The sequence below is a fragment of the Oryx dammah genome, unplaced genomic scaffold, assembly GCF_014754425.2.
Source record: "Oryx dammah isolate SB20612 unplaced genomic scaffold, SCBI_Odam_1.1 HiC_scaffold_26, whole genome shotgun sequence".
Lineage (NCBI taxonomy): Eukaryota > Metazoa > Chordata > Mammalia > Artiodactyla > Bovidae > Oryx > Oryx dammah.
In genome coordinates this window covers 48,381,045-48,401,646 of record NW_024070210.1, presented here as the reverse complement: position 1 = coordinate 48,401,646, position 20,602 = coordinate 48,381,045, and the positions used below count along the sequence as shown (strand labels likewise).

The following is a 20,602-nucleotide window of genomic DNA, read 5'->3' as shown; positions in this document are numbered from 1 at the left end:
TAAGGCCATGCCATCCATTCAGATAAATTTGAACCGTTTATTCTTATTTTCATCAAGTATGTGAGTGAGTTATTTTATCCATTAGTATGGGAGGACAATATAATTATAATTATTTTTTTGTTTTTTCTTCCTGTTAGGAACTCAGGTGGACTAAATTGCCACTAAGGGCACAAATCATGAGTTCTGGTTACTTTTCTGTTTCATAATTGTTAAGATTGCCCTTACCGTTGTCAGCTAGCTTTCAAATTCATTTTATTGTCACAAAAAGGAATAGGAAAGAATAAGATAGCAATCTCTCACCCATTTACCTGAAAGAAATTCAACTTTTTATTAGTATCTTTATATTTAAGTAATGAGATAATTACACAGAAATGTGTTTTGATATAAAACAAATGAATTCTTATAGTTTTCTAGTCTCTCTATTTTTGCATCTTAAGTTATTTCAAACCCTTAGAAAAGCAAACTAAGAGGAAAAGAAGGAAAGGTTACTAGGAGCAGCGAAAGGAATTAGAGGACTAAGTTTTCCTCTTCATGGCCTGCACCTTTGCTGAGGCTGTAGCTTTGTAACCTTGAAGAATCAATTAGAACAAATCCAATTTTTTTGAAACATAGTTGCTGGGTTCCCAGGGACTATCCTTTATCTCCATGCTGTAAAATCAAAAACAAACAAAAAACTTAAAACACAGTGACTAAACCTTATCCTTCCTGCTACAGCCAATCCCCACCACTAGTAGAACCCTAGGATCTTTTCCAGCATCCTACAGAACATTGATAATAACCTTTACCTCACCTAAATGAGCCAGAGAAATGTTACATGATCATTCTGTGATGCTCCCTTTTTGTAGAATTTAACTATGGGCAGTTAGTCTCCCTAGAGATGGTTCTCATTTGAATCCTTTTTCAGAGGTACTCAAATCTATAGGTTTCTGTATTTTCTATCTATTTGAATCCTAGCAGTATACCCTTCTCTCAGCATTTCAGTTGATTTTTAGTTGCCTGGACATTTATGTAGCCATGATACATCCTACCATGTTATTCATTATTTCAGTTTCAGGGATTTAGCCTCCCTTTTTTACTAAGCCCTAAAATATATCACAGAGTATATTTTTAGAGCACATTTGTAAAAAATGACCACATGGTTCTCATGGCAAGTTAGGAAACTGAAAATTGTTGAAAATTAAGAATTCTAAGCAAAACGCATTGAAAAATAGAATCCTTATACCTTGACCTTTTTCTCTATCTTCCTTATTCAATCCTGTGGAAGAACAGCTTTCACAACTGCTGGGCCCTGAGAGAATATAATATCAGGTATGTTGATTGTTTCCATAAATTAAAAATATATATATAGAGTAAGGTTCCACTTTCCCCATTCAGCCCTTCTGTCAGTAATGCTAGTGAAGAAAGAGACCTTTTAGTAACTGTGCTCCTAAATCAATGTCTCCTTTCAGGAGGGGAAAAAAAAATTAGAATTTTTTTCAGATTTTGTTTTGTTTCTGTAGTTTACAAAATAAAAGACAGACAAATTCAAGTACGAAGATCCTATCTTTATATATTTTCCCTCCACATGTGATAATTTAATGGAAGAAACAAATTGGGGATTTTAAGTTTCTGAATTTTAAACGACCACTTCTAAATACAAATTTAAATCAGAACTTCTTTTAAAACCTTTCTTTGATACTAGTTTGAAAAGAAAAATTTGAAGAACTAATTATGGATGTGATACCCTTGGGTTGGTCCTCTTTCATCAAGACTCTCAGTGTCAACCTGACTTGTTCCTTGAAAGGTGTTTATATGTCTCAACAGGAGACTTTCTGCTTCTTCTGGAAATAAGAATAATGATCTATTAAAGATTTACATGAAAGATCCTCATTTAAGTCTTCACTGGTTACCATCTTTATAAATATCAACTGTTACCCAGTTTTGTGACCTTGTTTAAAAAAAAAAAAAAAGGCTAATGCTTGAGGGGGAAGTCTCACAACAAGAAGCACATTACTGCAAAGAAATTTATTTCAAACAGGAGAAATCCTTTATTAATGTTTGAGAAATTGTGGGATAAACCTGATTCATTATGTTCCCTAAGAAAGCAGGAGCAGATCTCTCCACTCAGACTACCTGTGCCAGTAAATAGTGGGAATGTGTTTCCTTACCATCTGCTTGGAGGTTTTAAAGTTGTAGTAATAAAATACTGAAAATACTCCCTGATTCCTCAGTTCATCTGGTATGTTTTCATAGTTCAAAGGCAAATGTCCTGAGCAGACAAGCTGAAACACTAAAAATTAACTCAGTTGTTTGAAATAAAGAATATTGTTTCAGGTGTTTTTTAAATAACAGAAGACAAGTGGAAAGTTACACATTTTCTTTTCCAAGTCCAACCTGGTAAAAGCTTTTGTTTCTGACCTATTCTAGTATCACGGTTGTCAGAAGTATCTTCTAATTTCAGTAACATCTTGATGGCTTATGAGGGAATAGTATCCGTGTTTTTCTGCACTTACCTGAGGAAAGTCAGTGCTGGTGGAACATTGTCTTCAATAACTTGTGGTCAAGTCTAATACTCACATAGAATCTAGGAACCTTGCTCTTGTGGTATAACTCTTTAAGTTGTTGAAGGTGACTGGGCTAAATGTTTCCTAAATTTCTTAAGATAGCTTGCTTTTTCAAATAAAAGATTCTATATTTGTTGATTGAATTTGAATTATAAACTCTCTTGCCAAAATGTGACTTTCAGCAAGTATATATTTCAAAGTAATATTTATATAATGTGTGTTAAGTCACTTCAGTTGTGTCCAACTCTTTGAGATCCTATGGACTGTAGTCCGCCAGACTGTTTATGTGGTAATAATAACGTAACATAGAAATATTTTATAAATTTCTTTTAATCCTCATGAAAATTCATGGGTGTTTTATCAGTGTTTCACAGACTTGAAAATTAATGCTCATCTTGCTTAATATCACAAAGCTAATGAGGGGCAAATCTGGAACTCAGATCCAGGCCTTCTGATTCTGTATCCTGTACCTGACCACTATATCCTGCTGTTTTAGATAGATCAGATTTGAAAGACCCAGCACTCATGCTCAAGTAGCAGCTGCTTTATTCATCATATTATATACTATAGGTCGTTTTTCCTTATTGGCTACTAATTTATCAATAAGAGACTTGCCTATTAACCTCAAGTTTCTAAAAGCTCCATCAAAGCTGCTTTATTACTATACTAATCAATTACCAGGTGATTTATGAAAAGTCTGTTCCACAGGTTCAAGAGAGATCATACATTATGCTATATGATCCTCTCAAAGATAAGTTGTCAGATTTTTTTCTAAATTAAATTCCAACTCAGTTGAAGTTGCTTTTAAATATTGAAAGTAAAAATGGCATTGTTTTTAACCTTTGGTTTTCAAGGTTCATGCTCCAGACTGCTGAGTCAGAAACTCTTACCATCTTTAGCAATCTCTCCAAGTGACTCTGATGTATGATAAAATTGGATAGCTATTGTATTAGTATAAACTCAAATGATGAATAATATGATAGCTTCATCCTCAATCAGAAAATTTAAAATAAAACAGTGGGTAGGATACTTTTTCATACTTATAAGATTAGCTAAAACGTAAATCTTAAGCTTTCATAAGGATGTGGAGAAATTGTAGTGTTGCTTTTGGTAAACAAATTGGTGTAATAGCTTTGGGGAGCAGTTTGGGAATACCAGCAAAGTTAAAGATGTGCATCTTATATGACCAAGTACTTCTACTTTTAGGTAGATGCATACTATAACAGAAACTCCTGCACAAGGACGCAACAGTCACAAATAAGAATTTTTATTGCAGCACTATTTGAAATAATGAAATTGTCTATCATAAAGAAATGGATAAACTGGTTTTAGTCCATATAACAAACACTACCATGAGAATTCTGAAACAAATATGGCAAAAAGTTAACATCTTTTAATATGGATAGTGATACATATGTTCTTTCTGTACTTTGGTTGAAAAACTTTATTGTTTTAAATTTAAAAATTAAATGGGGTATTGAAAGAAGTATCATCTGGCTGTGTCGTACATTTTCAGTTTTTGCCTCAAAAAGATGTGGATAAACTAGAATTTTCAATCTAGTTGAGGAGGAAGGTGTAAGTAGACACCAAAAAAAAATTGCTTTGAACAATCAATAAATGTGAATTAATTGAGTTTAAAACCCTTAGTAATTGCTATGGCCCAAAGTAAACAGACAAACAGGCTCTTATAGGATCATGTATGATCATGTAGGCAAAATTTATTAGAATTGAATTTTTAACTGGTTTTTTTTTTTAAGTAAAGTAGATGAAAACATGAAGTCTATATAATCTGAGCTGTATATTCTTAACATTTTTTTAGCTCATGTCTCAATTTGATAAACATAAATAGCTTGGCTATTTACGATTCATTCAGGTATGACTTAAATCCTTTATGATTATACAGTGGAAGTGAGAAATAGATTTAAGGGACTAGATCTGATAAATAGAGTGCCTGATGAACTATGGATGGAGGTTCGTGACATTGTACAGGAGACAGGGATCAAGACCATCCCCATGGAAAAGAAATGTAAAAAAAGCAAAATGGCTGTCTGGGGAGCCTTACAAATAGCTGTGAAAAGAAGAGAAGCGAAAAGCAAAGGAGAAGAGGAAAGATATAACCATCTGAATGCAGAGTCCCAAAGAATAGCAAGAAGAGGTAAGAAAGCCTTCCTCAGTGATCAATGCAAAGAAATAGAGGAAAACAACAGAATGGGAAAGACTAGAGATCTCTTCAGAAAAATTAGAGATACCAAGAGAACATTTCATGCAAAGATGGGCTCAATGAAGGACAGAAATGGTATGGGCCTAACAGAAGCAGAAAATATTAAGAAGAGGTGGCAAGAATACACAGAAGAACTGTACAAAAAAGATCTTCAAGACCAAGATAATCACGATGGTGTGATCACTCACCTAGAGCCAGACATCCTGCAATGTGAAGTCAAGTGGGCCTTAGAAAGCATCACTACGAACAAAGCTAGTGGAGGTGATGGAATTCCAGTAGAACTATTTCAAATCCTGAAAGATAATGCTGTGAAAGTGCTGCACTCAATATGCCAGCAAATTTGAAAGACTCAGCAGTGGCCACAGGACTGGAAAAGATTAGTTTTCATTCCAATTCCAAAGAAAGGCAATGCAAAAGAATGCTCAAACTACCGCACAATTGCACTCATCTCACACGCTAGTAAAGTAATGCTCAAAATTCTCCAAGCCAGGCTTCAGCAATACATGAACCATGAACTTCCAGATGTTCAAGCTGAATTTAGAAAAGGCAGAGGAACCAGAGATCAAATTGCCAACATCCGCTGGATCATGGAAAAAGCAAGAGAGTTCCAGAAAAACATCTATTTCTGCTTTATTGACTATGCCAAAGCCTTTGACTATGTGGATCACAATCAACTGTGGAAAATTCTGAAAGAGATGGGAATACCAGACCACCTGACCTGCCTCTTGAGAAACCTGTATGTAGGTCAGGAAGCAACAGTTAGAACTGGACATGGAACAACAGACTGGTTCCAAATAGGAAAAGGAGTACGTCAAGGCTGTATATTGTCACCCTGCTTATTTAACTTCTGTGCCTAGTACATCATGAGAAATGCTGGGCTGGAAGAAACACAAGCTGGAATCAAGATTGCCGGGAGAAATATCAATAACCTCAGATATGCAGATGACACCACCCTTATAGCAGAAAGTGAAAAGGAACTCAAAAGCCTCTTGATGAAAGTGAAAGTGGAGAGTGAAAAAGTTGGCTTAAAGCTCAACATTCAGAAAACGAAGAGCATGGCATCTGGTCCCACCACTTCATGGGAAATAGATGGGGAAACAGTGGAAACAGTGTCAGACTTTATTTTTGGGGGCTCCAAAATCACTGCAGATGGTGACTGCAGCCATGAAATTAAAAGACGCTTACTCCTTGGAAGAAACGTTATGACCAACCTAGATAGCACATTGAAAAGCAGAGACGTTACTTTGTCAACAAAGGTCCGTCTAGTCAAGGCTATGGTTTTCCCAGTGGTCATGTATGGATGTGAGAGTTGGACTGTGAAGAAAGCTGAGCGCCGAAGAATTGATGCTTTTGAACTGTGGTGTTGGAGAAGACTCTTGAGAGTCCCTTGGACTGCAAGGAGATCCAACCAGTCCATTCTGAAGGAGATAACTCACCAGTACTTTGGCCACCTCGTGCAAAGAGTTGACTCATTGGAAAAGACTCTGATGCTGGGAGGGATTGGGGGCAGGAGGAGAAGGGGACTGCAGAGGATGAGATGGCTGGATGGCATCACTGACTTGATGGACGTGAGTCTGAGTGAACTCCAGGAGTTGGTGATGGACAGGGAGGCCTGGCGTGCTGCGATCATGGGGTTCCAAAGAGTTGGACACGACTGAGCCACTGTACTGAACTGAAATAGCTTGGCTAGTATAATTTGAAATTTCAAAATAAGTTAGATACTATTCTAAGAATGAATGAAAGCTTTTGTGATTAGAGAGGAGCCCATTTCCTCTCTCAACATTTTATTTACATAGAGGAAAAGGTCTAACTTTCTATATTAATCAGGAGGGGCAAGGCGATGCTGCCAAAACAAAGGAAGCCTGAAATATCAGTGGCCTAACCAGAAGAACTTGTTTTCATTCACATTATATGTATAGCACAAATCACTGGAGTCCCCTGCTCCACATAGTCCCTCAGGAACCCACATTGACAGACATTGCCATGTTGTAGCCTTACCACTGAAACCCAGGACTCCCAAGGTGCCACAAAGGGGGTTAAAGGATATTCAGATGAGTACAGTCACTCAGTCGTGTCTGCCTCTCTGTGACCCATGGACTGCGTCACGCCAGGCTTCCCTGTCTATCACCAACTCCTGGAGTTTACTCAAACTCATGTTCATATTGTCAGTGATGCCATCCAACCATCTCATCATCTGTCGTCCCCTTCTCTTACCTTCAGTTTTTCCCAGCATCAGGGTCTTTTTTCCAGTGAGTCAGTTCTTCACATCAGATGCCCTCAGTATTGGAATCTGATTGTTTGCTCTATGCTTTTCTTTCGAGGATGTGAAAGGGCAAAGCATTATCTAGGCCATTTGCAACATTAGGTCTGTAATATTGCTTTTCAAAGTTTTCATACTCAAAGTTTCTGAAAAAACCACCCATATAAAGATATGCTTATGTAAATGGGATGATTGACACACAGGGTCTGCTTACCTACTTGAGAATAAACAAGGAGATTTTTGCCAAAAATTCTTCAGAGTGGTTTCCTAGAATGTCTTTGACATCTGAATCAAACTTCAGTTCCAAGATTACTTTTGGATATCTTCTTGCAAAGATTGAACTATAAGAGAGAAGCCTCATAAGCTTTTGGGCAAGATTTTCAACTACAGTCATGGGAACTTATCACCTTAGTTCATTAAACAAACTAGATAGTACTTGAGGTTCCCCCTAAACTTGAAGACACTTTTAATAACTTTGCTTTGAGAACTTCTCTCTTTATTGAGAACTTCACTTCTTCGACTCAAGAAAATGGAAGACTTTTAAGCCTAATAAATAGGGATGTTGATAATTGTCATTTGAAGTTTCAGGTCAGATATTCTGATATGTCTGCCACATATATCAAGCTCTATTAAAAGTTGTAATGTTTATTGTTGTTAAATATACATAACATAAAGTTTCCCATTAGTACTATTTAGCATATTCACAGTGTTATGTAAACATAACCTCTACCCAGTTCTGAAGCATTTTCATCACCCCAAGGAAACCCACTAAGCGATCAGTCCTCTTAGTGCCCTCCTGCCAGTTCCTGGCAGCCACTAATCTTTCTCTCTCTGTGGATTTGACTGTTCTGGGTATTTCATAAAAGTGAAAGCATTTGATAAATGGTTTTTTGTGTCTGACTTCTCTCACCTAGCATAATGTTTTCAAAGGTTCATCCACATTGTAGCATATATTAATGCATTATTTCATTTTATGGCAGAATTTTAAAATTTTAATTTTTAAAAATGTATGCAGTTTTTTTTTTCCTAATGCTCTAAAAATAAAACAGCTTTGTCCTTCATTTCATAAATCCATCAAGCATACTTCTTTTTGACAATTAATGAATCTCCACATGGAACAAAACTTTACTCTTGATGTTTAACTCTTTATACAGTATATTAAATAATCTGATGTTTAACATACTTGCCACATGATATTCTTGCCTTGGTATAATCAAACAAAGTTAAGGTCTTATACACCATGAATCATTGTTTTGGAGGCCAATGATTAGCTGTAAGTGACAGGTGTATCCAAAACCAAAATTCTCATGGTAAACTCAGCTTCACTGGACTAGAATGCCATCACTATACACTAAAGTCATTTTGTTCTCATTTGCTTCTTAGAATTTTGATGTCAGTTTTAGTAAACTCTCCAATTATTTTCTTCTGTGTGTTGACTCCCACATAACAAAAGAGTAATTGACAGTAGTAATTTTTCACTGTTTGAAAGACAAAGGATGTGGCAGTGAGTTTGATCTTTCTCAAAACGATTCCATCTTTGAATCATCTCTTTGGCACTTTATCCTAATTTGGATTATCTTCTGAATTCCTTCTGGAATTTCTTCTCTGTTCTTCTCTAGTATATATAAAAGTTGAAAACTATAGAAACAAAGGTTTTTCCAACAGTATAAAGTTTTTTTTATTCTTAGTCATCAAAAATGGTGGGTTTTTTGTTTGATATTTTTAAGTGAGGTGTAACTGATGTAACATTATATTAATTTCAGGTGTACAACATAATGATTCGGTATTTGTATATATAGGCATACCTTGTTTTATGGCATTTTATTACACTTTACAGATATCATTTTTTATAAATTGAAGGTTTGTGGTAAGTCTGCCTGCATTATCAGATGATGGTTAGCATCTTTTTAAGCAACAAAATACTGCTAATTAAAGTATGTGCCTTGTTTTTTAAATACAATGCTGTTGCATACTTGATAGACTATATTACAGGGTAAAGGTAACTTTTGGAGAAGGAAATGGCAATACATTTTCATATTTTCCAATATTCTTGCCTGGAGAATTCCATGGACAGAGGAGCCAGGTGGGCTACAGTCTATGGGGTCACAAATAGTCAGACATGACTTAGCAACTGAGCACGAGCAAAGATAACTTTTATATGCACTAAGAAACCAAAAATTTACGTGACTCACTTTATTGTAGTATTTGTTTTATTGTGGTGGTCTAAGACTGAACCTGTAGTACCTCCGAGGTATGCTTGTATTATAAAATGATCAATGTAATAAATCTGGTTAACCTTTATCACCATACATAGCTACAAAATTTTTTTTTTATAATGAGAACTTTGGAGATCTATCCTGGCTGCTTTCAAATTATATTCACCATGCTATACATTATATCCCTATGACTTACTCATTTTATAACTAGAAATTTGTATCTTATGACCCCCTTCTTCCACTCCCACTACTACACTCCCTTCCCCCACCTCAGGCTGCTACCAATCATCACAGTATCAGTGGGCTCAGAGTTTTTGTCTGTTTTATTGTTGTTTTTAGATTCCACATAAAAGGAAGATCATATGATATTTATCCTTTTCTGTCTGACTTGTTTTACTTAGCATAGTGCCCTCAAGGTCCATTCATGTTGCCACAAATGGCAAGATTTCACTCATTTTTTATGGCTGAATAATATTCCATTAAGAAAGAGAGTTTACCCAAGGGGAAAAAAAAGATGTTTTGTATTGCATTTTCTTAGACTTTACCCATAATAATACTCATGGGTTTTTTGGCAACATAAACTATTTTTGATTTAATGTGAAAGGCTCTGTTGGGTTTAAGTGGGTGATGTTAATATTATTCAACAAGAGGTATTTTAGGAACTATATTTAAGACAGATTAAAGTGGGGAAAGATAGATGTAGGCAAAACAGATAGATGTTTTTTAGTAACTCAGGAATCATTATGGGCCAAAGAACTAAACAGACATTTCTCCAAAGAAGACATACAGATGGCTAACAAACACATGAAAAGATGCTCAACATCACTCATTATCAGAGAAATGCAAATCAAAACCACAATGAGGTACCATTTCATGCCAGTCAGAATGGCTACTATCCAAAAGTCTACAACCAATAAATGCTGGAGAAGGTATGGAGAAAAGGGAACCTCTTACACTGTTGGTGGGAATGCAAACTAGTACAGCCACTATGGAGAACAGTGTGGAGATTCCTTAAAAAACTGGAAATAGAACTGCCATATGACCCAGCAGTCCCACTGCTGGGCACACACACCGAGGAAACCAGAATCGAAAGAGACACGTGTACCCCAGTGTTCATCGCAGCACTGTTTATAATAGTCAGGTCACGGAAGCAACCTAGATGTCCATCAGCAGATGAATAGATAAGAAAGCTGTGGTACATATACACAATGTAGCATTATTCAGCCATTAAAAAGAATATATTTGAATCAGTTCTAATGAGGTGGATGAAATTGGAGCCTATTATACAGAGTGAAGTAAGTCAGAATGAAAAACACCAATACAGTATACTAACGCATATATATGAAATTTAGAAAGACGGTAACGATAACCCTGTATGTGAGACAGCAAAAGAGACACAGATGTATAGAACAGTCTTTTGGACTCTGTGGGAGAGGGCAAGGGCGGGATGATATGGGAGAATGGCATTGAAACATGTATAATATCATATGTGAAATGAATTGCCAGTCCAGGTTCGATGCATGAGACAGGATGCTCAGGGCTGGTGCACTGGGTTGACCCAGCGGGTTGGTATGGGGAGGGAGGAGGGAGAGGGGTTCAGGATGGGGAACACATGTACACCCATGGCAGATTCATGTTGATGTATGGCAAAACCACTACAATATTGTAAAGTAATTAGCCTCCAATTAAAATAAATAAATTTATATTAAAAAATAAAAATAAAAAGAATCATTGTAAGTTACTTCAGGTCAGGGACTATTGTGTTGTTCATCTATTTCCAGCCTTTATATAGGTTGTGATACACAAGTTAACACTTGTCATTTATGGAATGTTACACAAAATAAAATTAGGGAATAAATAAATGAGTAAATGAGTTCTCCTTTATTGTTGAAAGAAAGACAGCTAAAGACTTAAACTAATGTAGTGGCTGGGAAAATAAAGAGACTGGAAGAACATGGGGGAAAGAGTTAAGAAGTCTAAATGGAGGATTCGAATGGAACACAACAAGAGGAACAAAACTAGGCAGACTCTGAAACTGAACACTGGGAAACTGGAGAAAAGATGTTAAATAACAGTTTTGAAAGGAAATGTCTGTGTTTCTATAGGATTTTTGTTGTTGTAGAGGGGAAAGTTATATAAGATATTGCTGGTCAGTCTATCAGATATTAGAACTAATTGGAAAATACCCCATAGACAGTAGAATGAAAACAATGTAGATTTGAGAGTTGATTCCATGTAATTGATTAAATCATTCTGTGGATAGATTCTAAGATTAAACTGTTTTTGAGTGAATTCTGGTGAGAATAAGAATAAGGCTAAATTGTATCAGTTTATGCTTTTTAAATAAGTTGGATCTGTGTTTAGTTGTACTTTATCATGTAAGGATTCTGTCACCAAAAATGCCAGTATTCTGTCTATATTTTCCATTGCAGTGGAATTCAATTGTAATGAATCAGGTTGCCGAAATGTTCTATATGTTTTTTTTGCAGTAGAATTTATGGCAGATTTAAAACTATCTTGTGGCAAACTGAGCTGGGAAGACAACTATACAATCCTCTGAATAGTGGAAATTATTTTAAAGGTTACATTTATAGATTAAATGACAAAGTTGCAGAACAGTAGTGACAGACAATCTTACAAATAGATTCTACGAATAGCATCCATTGTTGCAAGTCAGAGAATAATTACATCTGCCTTGTGTGAAAGTGACTATTGTTTGCACTTTGATACAGTTGGCCCTGTGGATCCAGAGGTTCTGTGCTTGCAGTTTCAACCAACCCAGGATCACATTTGATTCCTCGGTTATGGTGCTTAAGGAGGACCGACTGTATACCACAATTTTATGTAAAGGACTTGCGCATTTGTGTATTTTGGTATCCACAGTTGGGGAGAAGGGAGTTCCTAGAATCCACAGATACTGAGGAATAACTGGATTTTTAAACTTCAGCTCCACCCCCATTGACAGTAGCATCATTAGTCACATGTTCTAGATTTTTGAGAATTAGAAAAGAATCCTAGAAATTATCTCATTCATTTTACATTTTTCAGGAAAACCTGATAAGGCATGGAAGTCTCACAACCAGTTAAATGGTTAGGCTATTAGTAAATAGTCTCGACTCCCAGTCTAGTACTTTTTCTTTAATATTGTACAACCCTCCTTCTTTAAATGAGGTTTAAAATGAGGAATTTTTGTCTCAGCCTTGATTTGATTTTCTTTATGCCTAGGATGTTAGAATTTATAAGAAAGTACCATTTTCTCTTCCTAATCAGCATTTTATATGCAATAAATTTGTCAAACAACATGACTGTATTATTTTACTGATGAGAAAAAAGCCTAGATTTTGTTTGCTTTGGCAAGTGACTCATTCCATCTGGTTTAAATTTAGATAGTATTTTTGTAGGAAGATGTTAGTAAATTTTGTTGAGGGAAAAACAATTTTTAAAATGATCTTTGTTTTTTAATCCTTTTTAACTAACAGCAAGAAGTTGAGAAGTTTACAGACCTAGAGAAACTCTACCTCTACCTTCAGCTGCCTTCTGGTCTCAGCAATGGAGAGAAAAGGTATATTTCTTCTCGTCTTTGCCTCAGTTACAGTGTTTATATGTGTGTTGTCATTGTTACTGTTTTGCACTATTCCTAAAATCATCAGAAAATGACTGGCAAAACAGTAGATACTTTAGTTTTTGATCATATTTGGTTAAGTGTTTACCCATAGTTTTTGCTAATTTATTTGTGTACCTGGGTACATTTATGTACCTGAGTCAGTCAGTTCAGTCGCTCAGTCGTGTCTGACTCTCTGTGACCCCGTGAACCGCAGAACGCCAGGCCTCCCTGTCCATCACCAACTCCTGGAGTTTACCCAAATTCATGTCCATTGAGTCGGTGAGGCCATCCAACCATCTCATCCTCTGTCATCCCCTTCTCCTCCTGCCCTCAATCTTTCCCAGCATCAGGGTCTTTTCCAATGAGTCAGTTCTTCATATTAGGTGGCCAAAGTACTGGAGTTTCAGCTTCAACATCAGTCCTTCCAATGAACACCCAGGATTGATCTGCTTTAGAATGGACTGGTTGGATCTCCTTGCAGTCCAAGGAACTCTCAAGAGTCGTCTTCAACACCACAGTTCAAAAGCGTCAATTCTTCGGCACTCAGCTTTCATTATAGACCAACTGTCACATCCATGCATGACTACTGGAAAAACCATAGCCTTGACTAGACGGACCTTTGTTGACAAAGTAATGTCTCTGCTTTTGAATATGCTATCTAGGTTGGTCATAACTTTCCTTCCAAGGAGCAAGCGTCTTTTAATTTCATGGCTGCAATCACCATCTGCAGTGATTTTGGAGCCCAGAAACATAAAGTCAGCCACTGTTTCCACTGTTTCCCCATCTATTTCCCATGAATTGATGGGACCAGATGCCATGATCTTCGTTTTCTGAATGTTGAGCGTTAAGCCAACTTTTTCACTTTCATCAAGAGGCCTTTTAGTTCTTCTTCACTTTCTGCCATAAGGGTGGTGTCATCTGCATATCTGAGGTTATTGATATTTCTCCTGGCAATCTTGATTCCAGCTTGTGCATCCTCCAGCCCAGCGTTTCTCATGATGTACTCTGCATAGAAGTTAAATAAGCAGGGTGACAATATACAGCCTTGATGTACTCCTTTTCCTATTTGGAACCAGTCTGTTGTTCCATGTCCATTTCTAACTGTTGCTTTCTGACCTGCCTACAGGTTTCTCAAGAGGCAGGTCAGGTGGTCTGGTATTCCCATCTCTTTCAGAATTTTCCACAGTTTATTGAGTACCTGAGTAAATGCTATGAAATGCAGTTGGCTTATGTTTTATAAATAGATCAATGTATTTATGCAGTGTGGGAGATTTTGAAAATTGAACTGAAAAATCAAAGAATAAACATAACTATTGTGAACAATAAAGTGCAAGAATTTTTTTAGGTTGTCAGGTAAGCAGAACACAGAATTTTAAAAAGGGAGGAAAAAGTGAATTGTCTGTATGGCACATGAATTTATGATCAATGTGTGATGTTTTTAGTGCTTGGGTATTACTTTGTTTTCATTAGTAAAAACATGTAATAGCCTCATTTAGAAACTGTAGAGAAAAGTTGTTGATTCATACATTCTACTCTGAGTTTCTCTACCCTTTTAAAATTTCTCAGAATTTATTTCATTTATAAACATTATGCTTAACATTCTCTTACTTTAAAAGTATATGTATGAAAAAAATGGAGTGAAAAATCTGCTGCTTTTACTTTTTCCCCTTGGACCTAATTTTGTAACTGTTTTAATATTTTTTTTGTCCTAGAAATTGGTCAGTAATTTCTTTGGAAATACATAAATTATTATTGTTTTTGTAGCTGAAATGAATGTCAGAGTCAAATGAGGAGCTTACCTCACATTGTCTTGGTTGACCATTTCATGAAATTAGTTTGTAAGTGACAATGCCAGGTAATAAAAATGTATAATGTTTAGTGAAGGCGTTGGTCTGGAGAGGAGGGCCAATTACAGGAAGACCCATGGAGGGAGATTTGTCCTGTCAGGATTTCTCCAGTGTGAATTCCATTCCAAAGCATAGAATGCTTTAGTAAAATTTCAGGGTAGTTACTTGAGAATGCTAAGCAAATAGAAAATAAACAATGTTTTCGATAACTTTCATTTTGTAGTTCGATGATTTCATAAGTTTAGGCAAATGAACAGGCAAGTAAGTGAGCAGATGTCCCCTTATAGGTAGTTGTGGGCTAAACAAATACCTTATGTTTTCAGTACTCCATTGACTCTGCCGCTTTAGAGACAATGGTACGGGACAGAACAGGGCCATAACTTCAGCCGAATGCTAGATGTATAGAAAATGGCTCATAACCATAGGTGGACAATTTGTGTTTGGAAAATTGGGCATAGACTCTAAGCCCAGAGTTTGGTTTGATCATTTATAGTGTGTTTACACACAGTCATTTAGTGGAACATTTAGGCCTGGCTCAAGAATTATCAGTGAATTGCCATCTAGTTCAGCTAAAATATGTTCTTGTTTTATGATTAGTGATCAGAATGCCATGTCATCTAGTCGGGCACAGCAGATGCATGCCTTCTCCTGGATTCGAAATACCCTAGAGGAGCATCCTGAGACTTCACTGCCCAAACAGGAAGTCTATGATGAGTACAAGTAAGTTGTATGTGTGTATGTCTGGCATGCAATATATTAAAGAGCTTAAGTATGGCTGTGATGATTTGTTTTATCATTGGTGAATATCATGCTGGTATATGAGAGTTTAACTTGGACATCTGTAAGATTTCTTCCATGTCTAAGCTTCGCTCATTGTGTGTGTAACAAAGGACAGCATTACTGAGTGAAAGGATTTCTGTAAAATTTTTCTGGATGAGAGGAGTGATATCTGAAGGCATAGAGACCTGAGAAAAAACAAAGTATATGGAATGTTGTGAATTTTCTCAGACAAAGGAGTTCAGTGCCTTGTACATAGGAGACACTCAGACAGTTTTGATTGTACATGTAATTTATTTAAATGTGGTAAGCACAAGTATAGAGGCTAATAGGCCCTTCTGATTAGAGAAAATTAATAGATGCTAAATCTAGTCTTGTTTAACATTTTATAATTGATTTGGAGTGTTCTGGCAGAGTAAATGAAACCAAAATTTTCTGGATATTGAAATATCAAAGCAAGGAGATTCTCTGTGTTGTCCTTACACAATTTGGAAGAAAAGTATCAAGTAAGTGCTGCTGTTAACCATTGTAAGATGATGCAAAAGAATGACACTTTTAAAGATCATTGGTATCTAGAAAGAAAACTTTCTATCCTCACTCAAAATTCTGATTCATTCACCTTAAGAAATGTGCTAGAGTTGGAGAAAGTTTAAAGGGAAATGTCTGAAACAAATCAAGGGTATGAGGTTTAACTGAACAGCTTTAGATGTTTCCTCTTTAGGAAAATCAAAGCTAAGAGTACTTGTTATCCAGATCTGTAAAGTTCATTCTCTCAATCTACAGCAATCTGCTGAATACCACCTACATGCCGTCTCAAACTCGGTAAGAAGTTCTGAGGATACAACAAATAAGACACAGCTTCTGCCCTCAAGAATATGAATTTTATATATATATAATTTTTTTAAGAGACTTTTTCTAAAGACCTTTTGGACTAGTCATCTTCCAGTTTGGAGTACCTTAATGAGGCTTCCTGAATAGAAACCTAACATAGAGTGATAAGTCTTAATTCTGTTCTAAATACTCATTGAAAAACCTTTATTTTGAATTAGTTCTGTTCATTCCAATGGCAGATATATTTGTGTGAAAACCAATCCATTTAATAGTCATTAAAATCAAAATCCCTTTGAGAGAATAAATGAAGTTATAATCTAAGACCATATATTTTCTTTTAACTGTATTTTTATGCTAAATTAAGATATTAATAGAACCAAAAGGTTTAAGGGACTTTCCACACACAAAGACAGTTGACTTACAAACTGTTACAAATTTTTATATTTGTTGAAACTTTTGAAGCCTGATAATCACATGTATTTATGAAAGTGATGACTAATGTGTTAGTTTTTCTAATTATGAAAGTAGTATGTATTCATCATGAAAGTTTTGATAGATAGTCATAAATGTATGAAAAAGAAAACTAGCACCAGTAATCTTACTACCTAAAAATAAACATTTTGGCTTATTACTTCTTTTTATTTTTTCTAACGCCTTCTTTTGTTATTATTGTTTAATCAAATTTTAACCCGACTGCTTACACAATTCTTAAATGAGGAAACAGTTTACAAATAATACTGCAGTGAATATTCTTGACTATAATTTTGTGTACATTATTAAAATTGGAATTGCTGGCTTATAAACCATTGTATATTAAGGATATTAACTATTAAAATGTAATTGTTTCAAGATTACTGTTTATTATTTAATTTTAATATTTTATAAGGAGTCTGATCTGTCTACATCTTTGCAGCTTATGAAATTGCTATTTTGCTTAGAAAGAACTTTACAGTGCTCCTAGCTCCTGAATAATCCATGTGCACTTTCCCTTGATATTACTCATTTCATTTTTCATGTATAACCCTTTAGTCCAAATGCCTTAAGATAAAGAACTAATTTTAATTTTTTCTAAATGGTTAATTATCCCCATCTTATTTATTGATAATCAAAAAAATTTTTTTTCACAATATTAATCTAAATGTACCTTTTATCTTACTAAAGCCCTTGGGACTCAGTTTTATTCCTTTGTATTTTTCTATTCTTACTTCAACACCATAGTATTTTTAAGTATTTCAGTCAGTAAATGTTTAAAAAGCTAAAAATTAACAGTAGTAGGACCAGCCTTCCCTCATGATCCCTCTTTTTCACAATTTTCCATGGTTTTATTTTCATACCAGTCAATTTTTTATGATGCTTGGAATCACTTTTCTAACTTATATTGGCTGTTTTATGAGAAATTGATACTGAAATTTACCAAAATGCTTTTTGGGCATCTGTTAAAATTATTCAGTCCTTCTTCTATGATCTATTAATATGATATATAATGACGGTACCTAATATAAACTCTTCTTTTATTCCTAGAATGAATGTCTTCTGCATGTCAGGATGTGTAATCTTTTAGCATACTGTTGATTTCTCTTTTCAAGTATATTTTGCAGGTTCTTTGCATCTGTATTCATAAGTGAATTTTCTTTTTTGTGCTATCTTTGTCAGGTTTTGATATCAGGGTTAGGCCAGCTTCGTAACTGAATTGGAACTCTTTCCTTAATTTTCTGTGCTCTGGAACAGTTTATATAGCATGGGACTTACTTGTTCTTGAAAGTTTTAAAGAACTCAGCTATAATACCATCTAGGCCTGGAGGCTTTGTTGGAGGTAATTCTTTGACAATTTTTTGTATTTTTTCCTGGTTAGATTTTTTTACTTCATTAATCTATCTTGATCATTGGTTTTCCTGGAATTCATTCAGATTTTCAAATATATTGGCATGATATTACTTATACTATTCTCTTACAAACAGTATCTTGTTATATCCTTTTTTATATTTCTAGTTTTATTCATTTTCCTTTTTTTCAGATTATACTTAGCTATAGTTTACTTTTATTGGTTTTCTTTTAAAAAACAAAGATTGATATGTCAGTTTTATTTTTTTTGTCTTCCGTCTCACATTTAGGTATCTTTATTTTTGTTACCCTGATTTTTTTCAGGTTTTTTCCTTACTAAAGATAAGAACATTTCCTACTTAAAGACATTTGTATCTATGAATTTGCCTCTTATATTTCTGGCTATATTCCTTAGGTATGGATATGGTTGTTACATTTACCATTACTTTCTAATAGAGTGCAATTATAGCTTTGATTACTCCTTTGTCCCAAAATACTTAGGAACTTTCTATGTGCTTGAGGGAGTTGGACTTTTTTTTTCCATTTTTGCACTTAATTTCTAATTATATTACTGGGTTGGCCAAAAAGTTCATTTGGGCTTTTCCATAACATCAAAGAATGTGGCTCATTCAGTTTTTTATTTTTTATAATTGTTGAGGTTTACTTAGCCTATCACATTATCAATTTTTATAAATATTTCTGGACATTCTCTTTTTTTGCACTGTATAAACACTAAATCTATTTTGCTGTAGTATTCAAATTCTGCAAAAAATCCTTGCTCTTTTGTCTGTTTAATTAGTTGAGCACAAGTAGTGTGTAAATGGCACCCCACTCCAGTACTCTTGCCTGGGAAATCCCATGGGCAGAGGAGCCTGGTAGGCTGCAGTCCATGGGGTCGCCAAGAGTCGTAGTAAGCGACTTCACTTTCACTTTCCACTTTCATGCATTGGAGAAGGAAATGGCGACCCACTCCAGTGTTCTTGCATGGAGATTCCCAGGGACGGGGGAGCCTGGTGGGCTACTGTCTATGGGGTCGCACAGAGTCGGACACAACTGAAGTGACTTAGCAGCAGCAGTGTGTTAATCTCTTACAAAAGTAATATTTCTCACAATTTCTTATACTATTTTTAATGGGTTTTTGCTTCTGTCTCTTCAAGACAGAAAACATTCATGATTATGTATCTTTATGATAGTTAAAACCTGTTCTCAACCAAAAAAAAGATCCTTTGTCATATTAAATGTATGTTTGTGTTAAATTCTCTGATACCAGTATTTGTAACCCATCTTGGATATCGGTCTAATATAAGTGTATATTTGTCCATCCTTTTAGTTTCACCATTTATATCATTTTGTTTTAGGCAGTTCACATTATTACATTTCTAAAAGTTGTGATCTAACATTGTCTCTGGTCTTAAAATCTGACTGATAGAAGAAGCTGGTGAATGAACCAGTCCCAGAACACTGGTGTTTGCACACAACTAGTAACAGGGATGGCAGCAACCACAGCTCCTGCTGCTTTTTCCTCCTGCATGATAGAGAAACACAAGGATTAATCTTAAGTACATTTCTTACAAAATAATATGCAGCCTGTTTTAGCATTTTTGAAAATCTGTTTGCTTTCATTCTGAGTAGAATCACAAATGTTCAGATCTATAAACTTGACAACTTTGGCTACAGTGTTTCCTAGGACACAAATGTCCAAATCCTTTTTTTTTTTTTTAATATATTTAAATTTTAAGGAACATGATTGTTTTGCTTTTCATTTGTATATAGTCATTAATGTTGTGATTCTTTTGGACTTATGCATGTAAGTTTGTAATTTCTATTGTATTAATCAATGTAATTTGAATTTTGAGGACAACCTTGAAGTTAGAAGTCGATTCTAGTAACACATTTAAGAGCTTTAAATAGTGAACATTTCATGAGTTAAATGGCATATAAATGTTCTCCATCCACTTAAAATCTAACTCAGACCTAAACATGTGGGCAGAATTTATAAATTTCTTAAATATATATTGTTTAATGTTAGATCATCAGTATAAAGTAAATGAAAGCAGATATTATTCCTGCTTTATAAATGAGGTCCTTATGATTTAGAAGTAATTGTTCTGGGCAAATCTGAAACCAGGATTTCTGACCTCAGAGCTGAACTCTTTTTACATTAATCCCTATTAACTCTAGAAACTTGTCCCAAATGCTGTTCTGTTTAAAATTTAAAATGTTGGAGTAACATTTTCCAAGCCTTAATTGTATTTTAAATATATTTAACTATTTAGAAATAGTAAACTAAAACATAAAAGTGATCAGTTTCAGCATTATTAAATTATGTTCTTATTTGACAGCTGAATATATATTTTAAATATACCTAAGACATAAACTGGCAAAAGATTTTTACCATTTAAATTTACATTAACAGTTGTAATGTCTGAGTTGTTAACCTAAATACGTTGTCTAGCCTTTAAGTTACAACTTTTCAGGTGTG

General features: G+C 35.0%; 1 protein-coding gene across 1 annotated transcript in view; it reads left to right on the top strand.

Moving 5' to 3' along the window:
• The window catches only part of RFX7 (regulatory factor X7), a 139,846-nt gene that overhangs the window by 81,873 nt on the left and 37,371 nt on the right, over window positions 1-20,602 (top strand). The window contains exons 3-4 of the mRNA XM_040226583.1: window positions 12,720-12,802; window positions 15,289-15,411. Coding sequence (XP_040082517.1) covers window positions 12,720-12,802; window positions 15,289-15,411 — 206 coding nt within the window. The remainder of the gene's footprint in view (window positions 1-12,719; window positions 12,803-15,288; window positions 15,412-20,602) is intronic.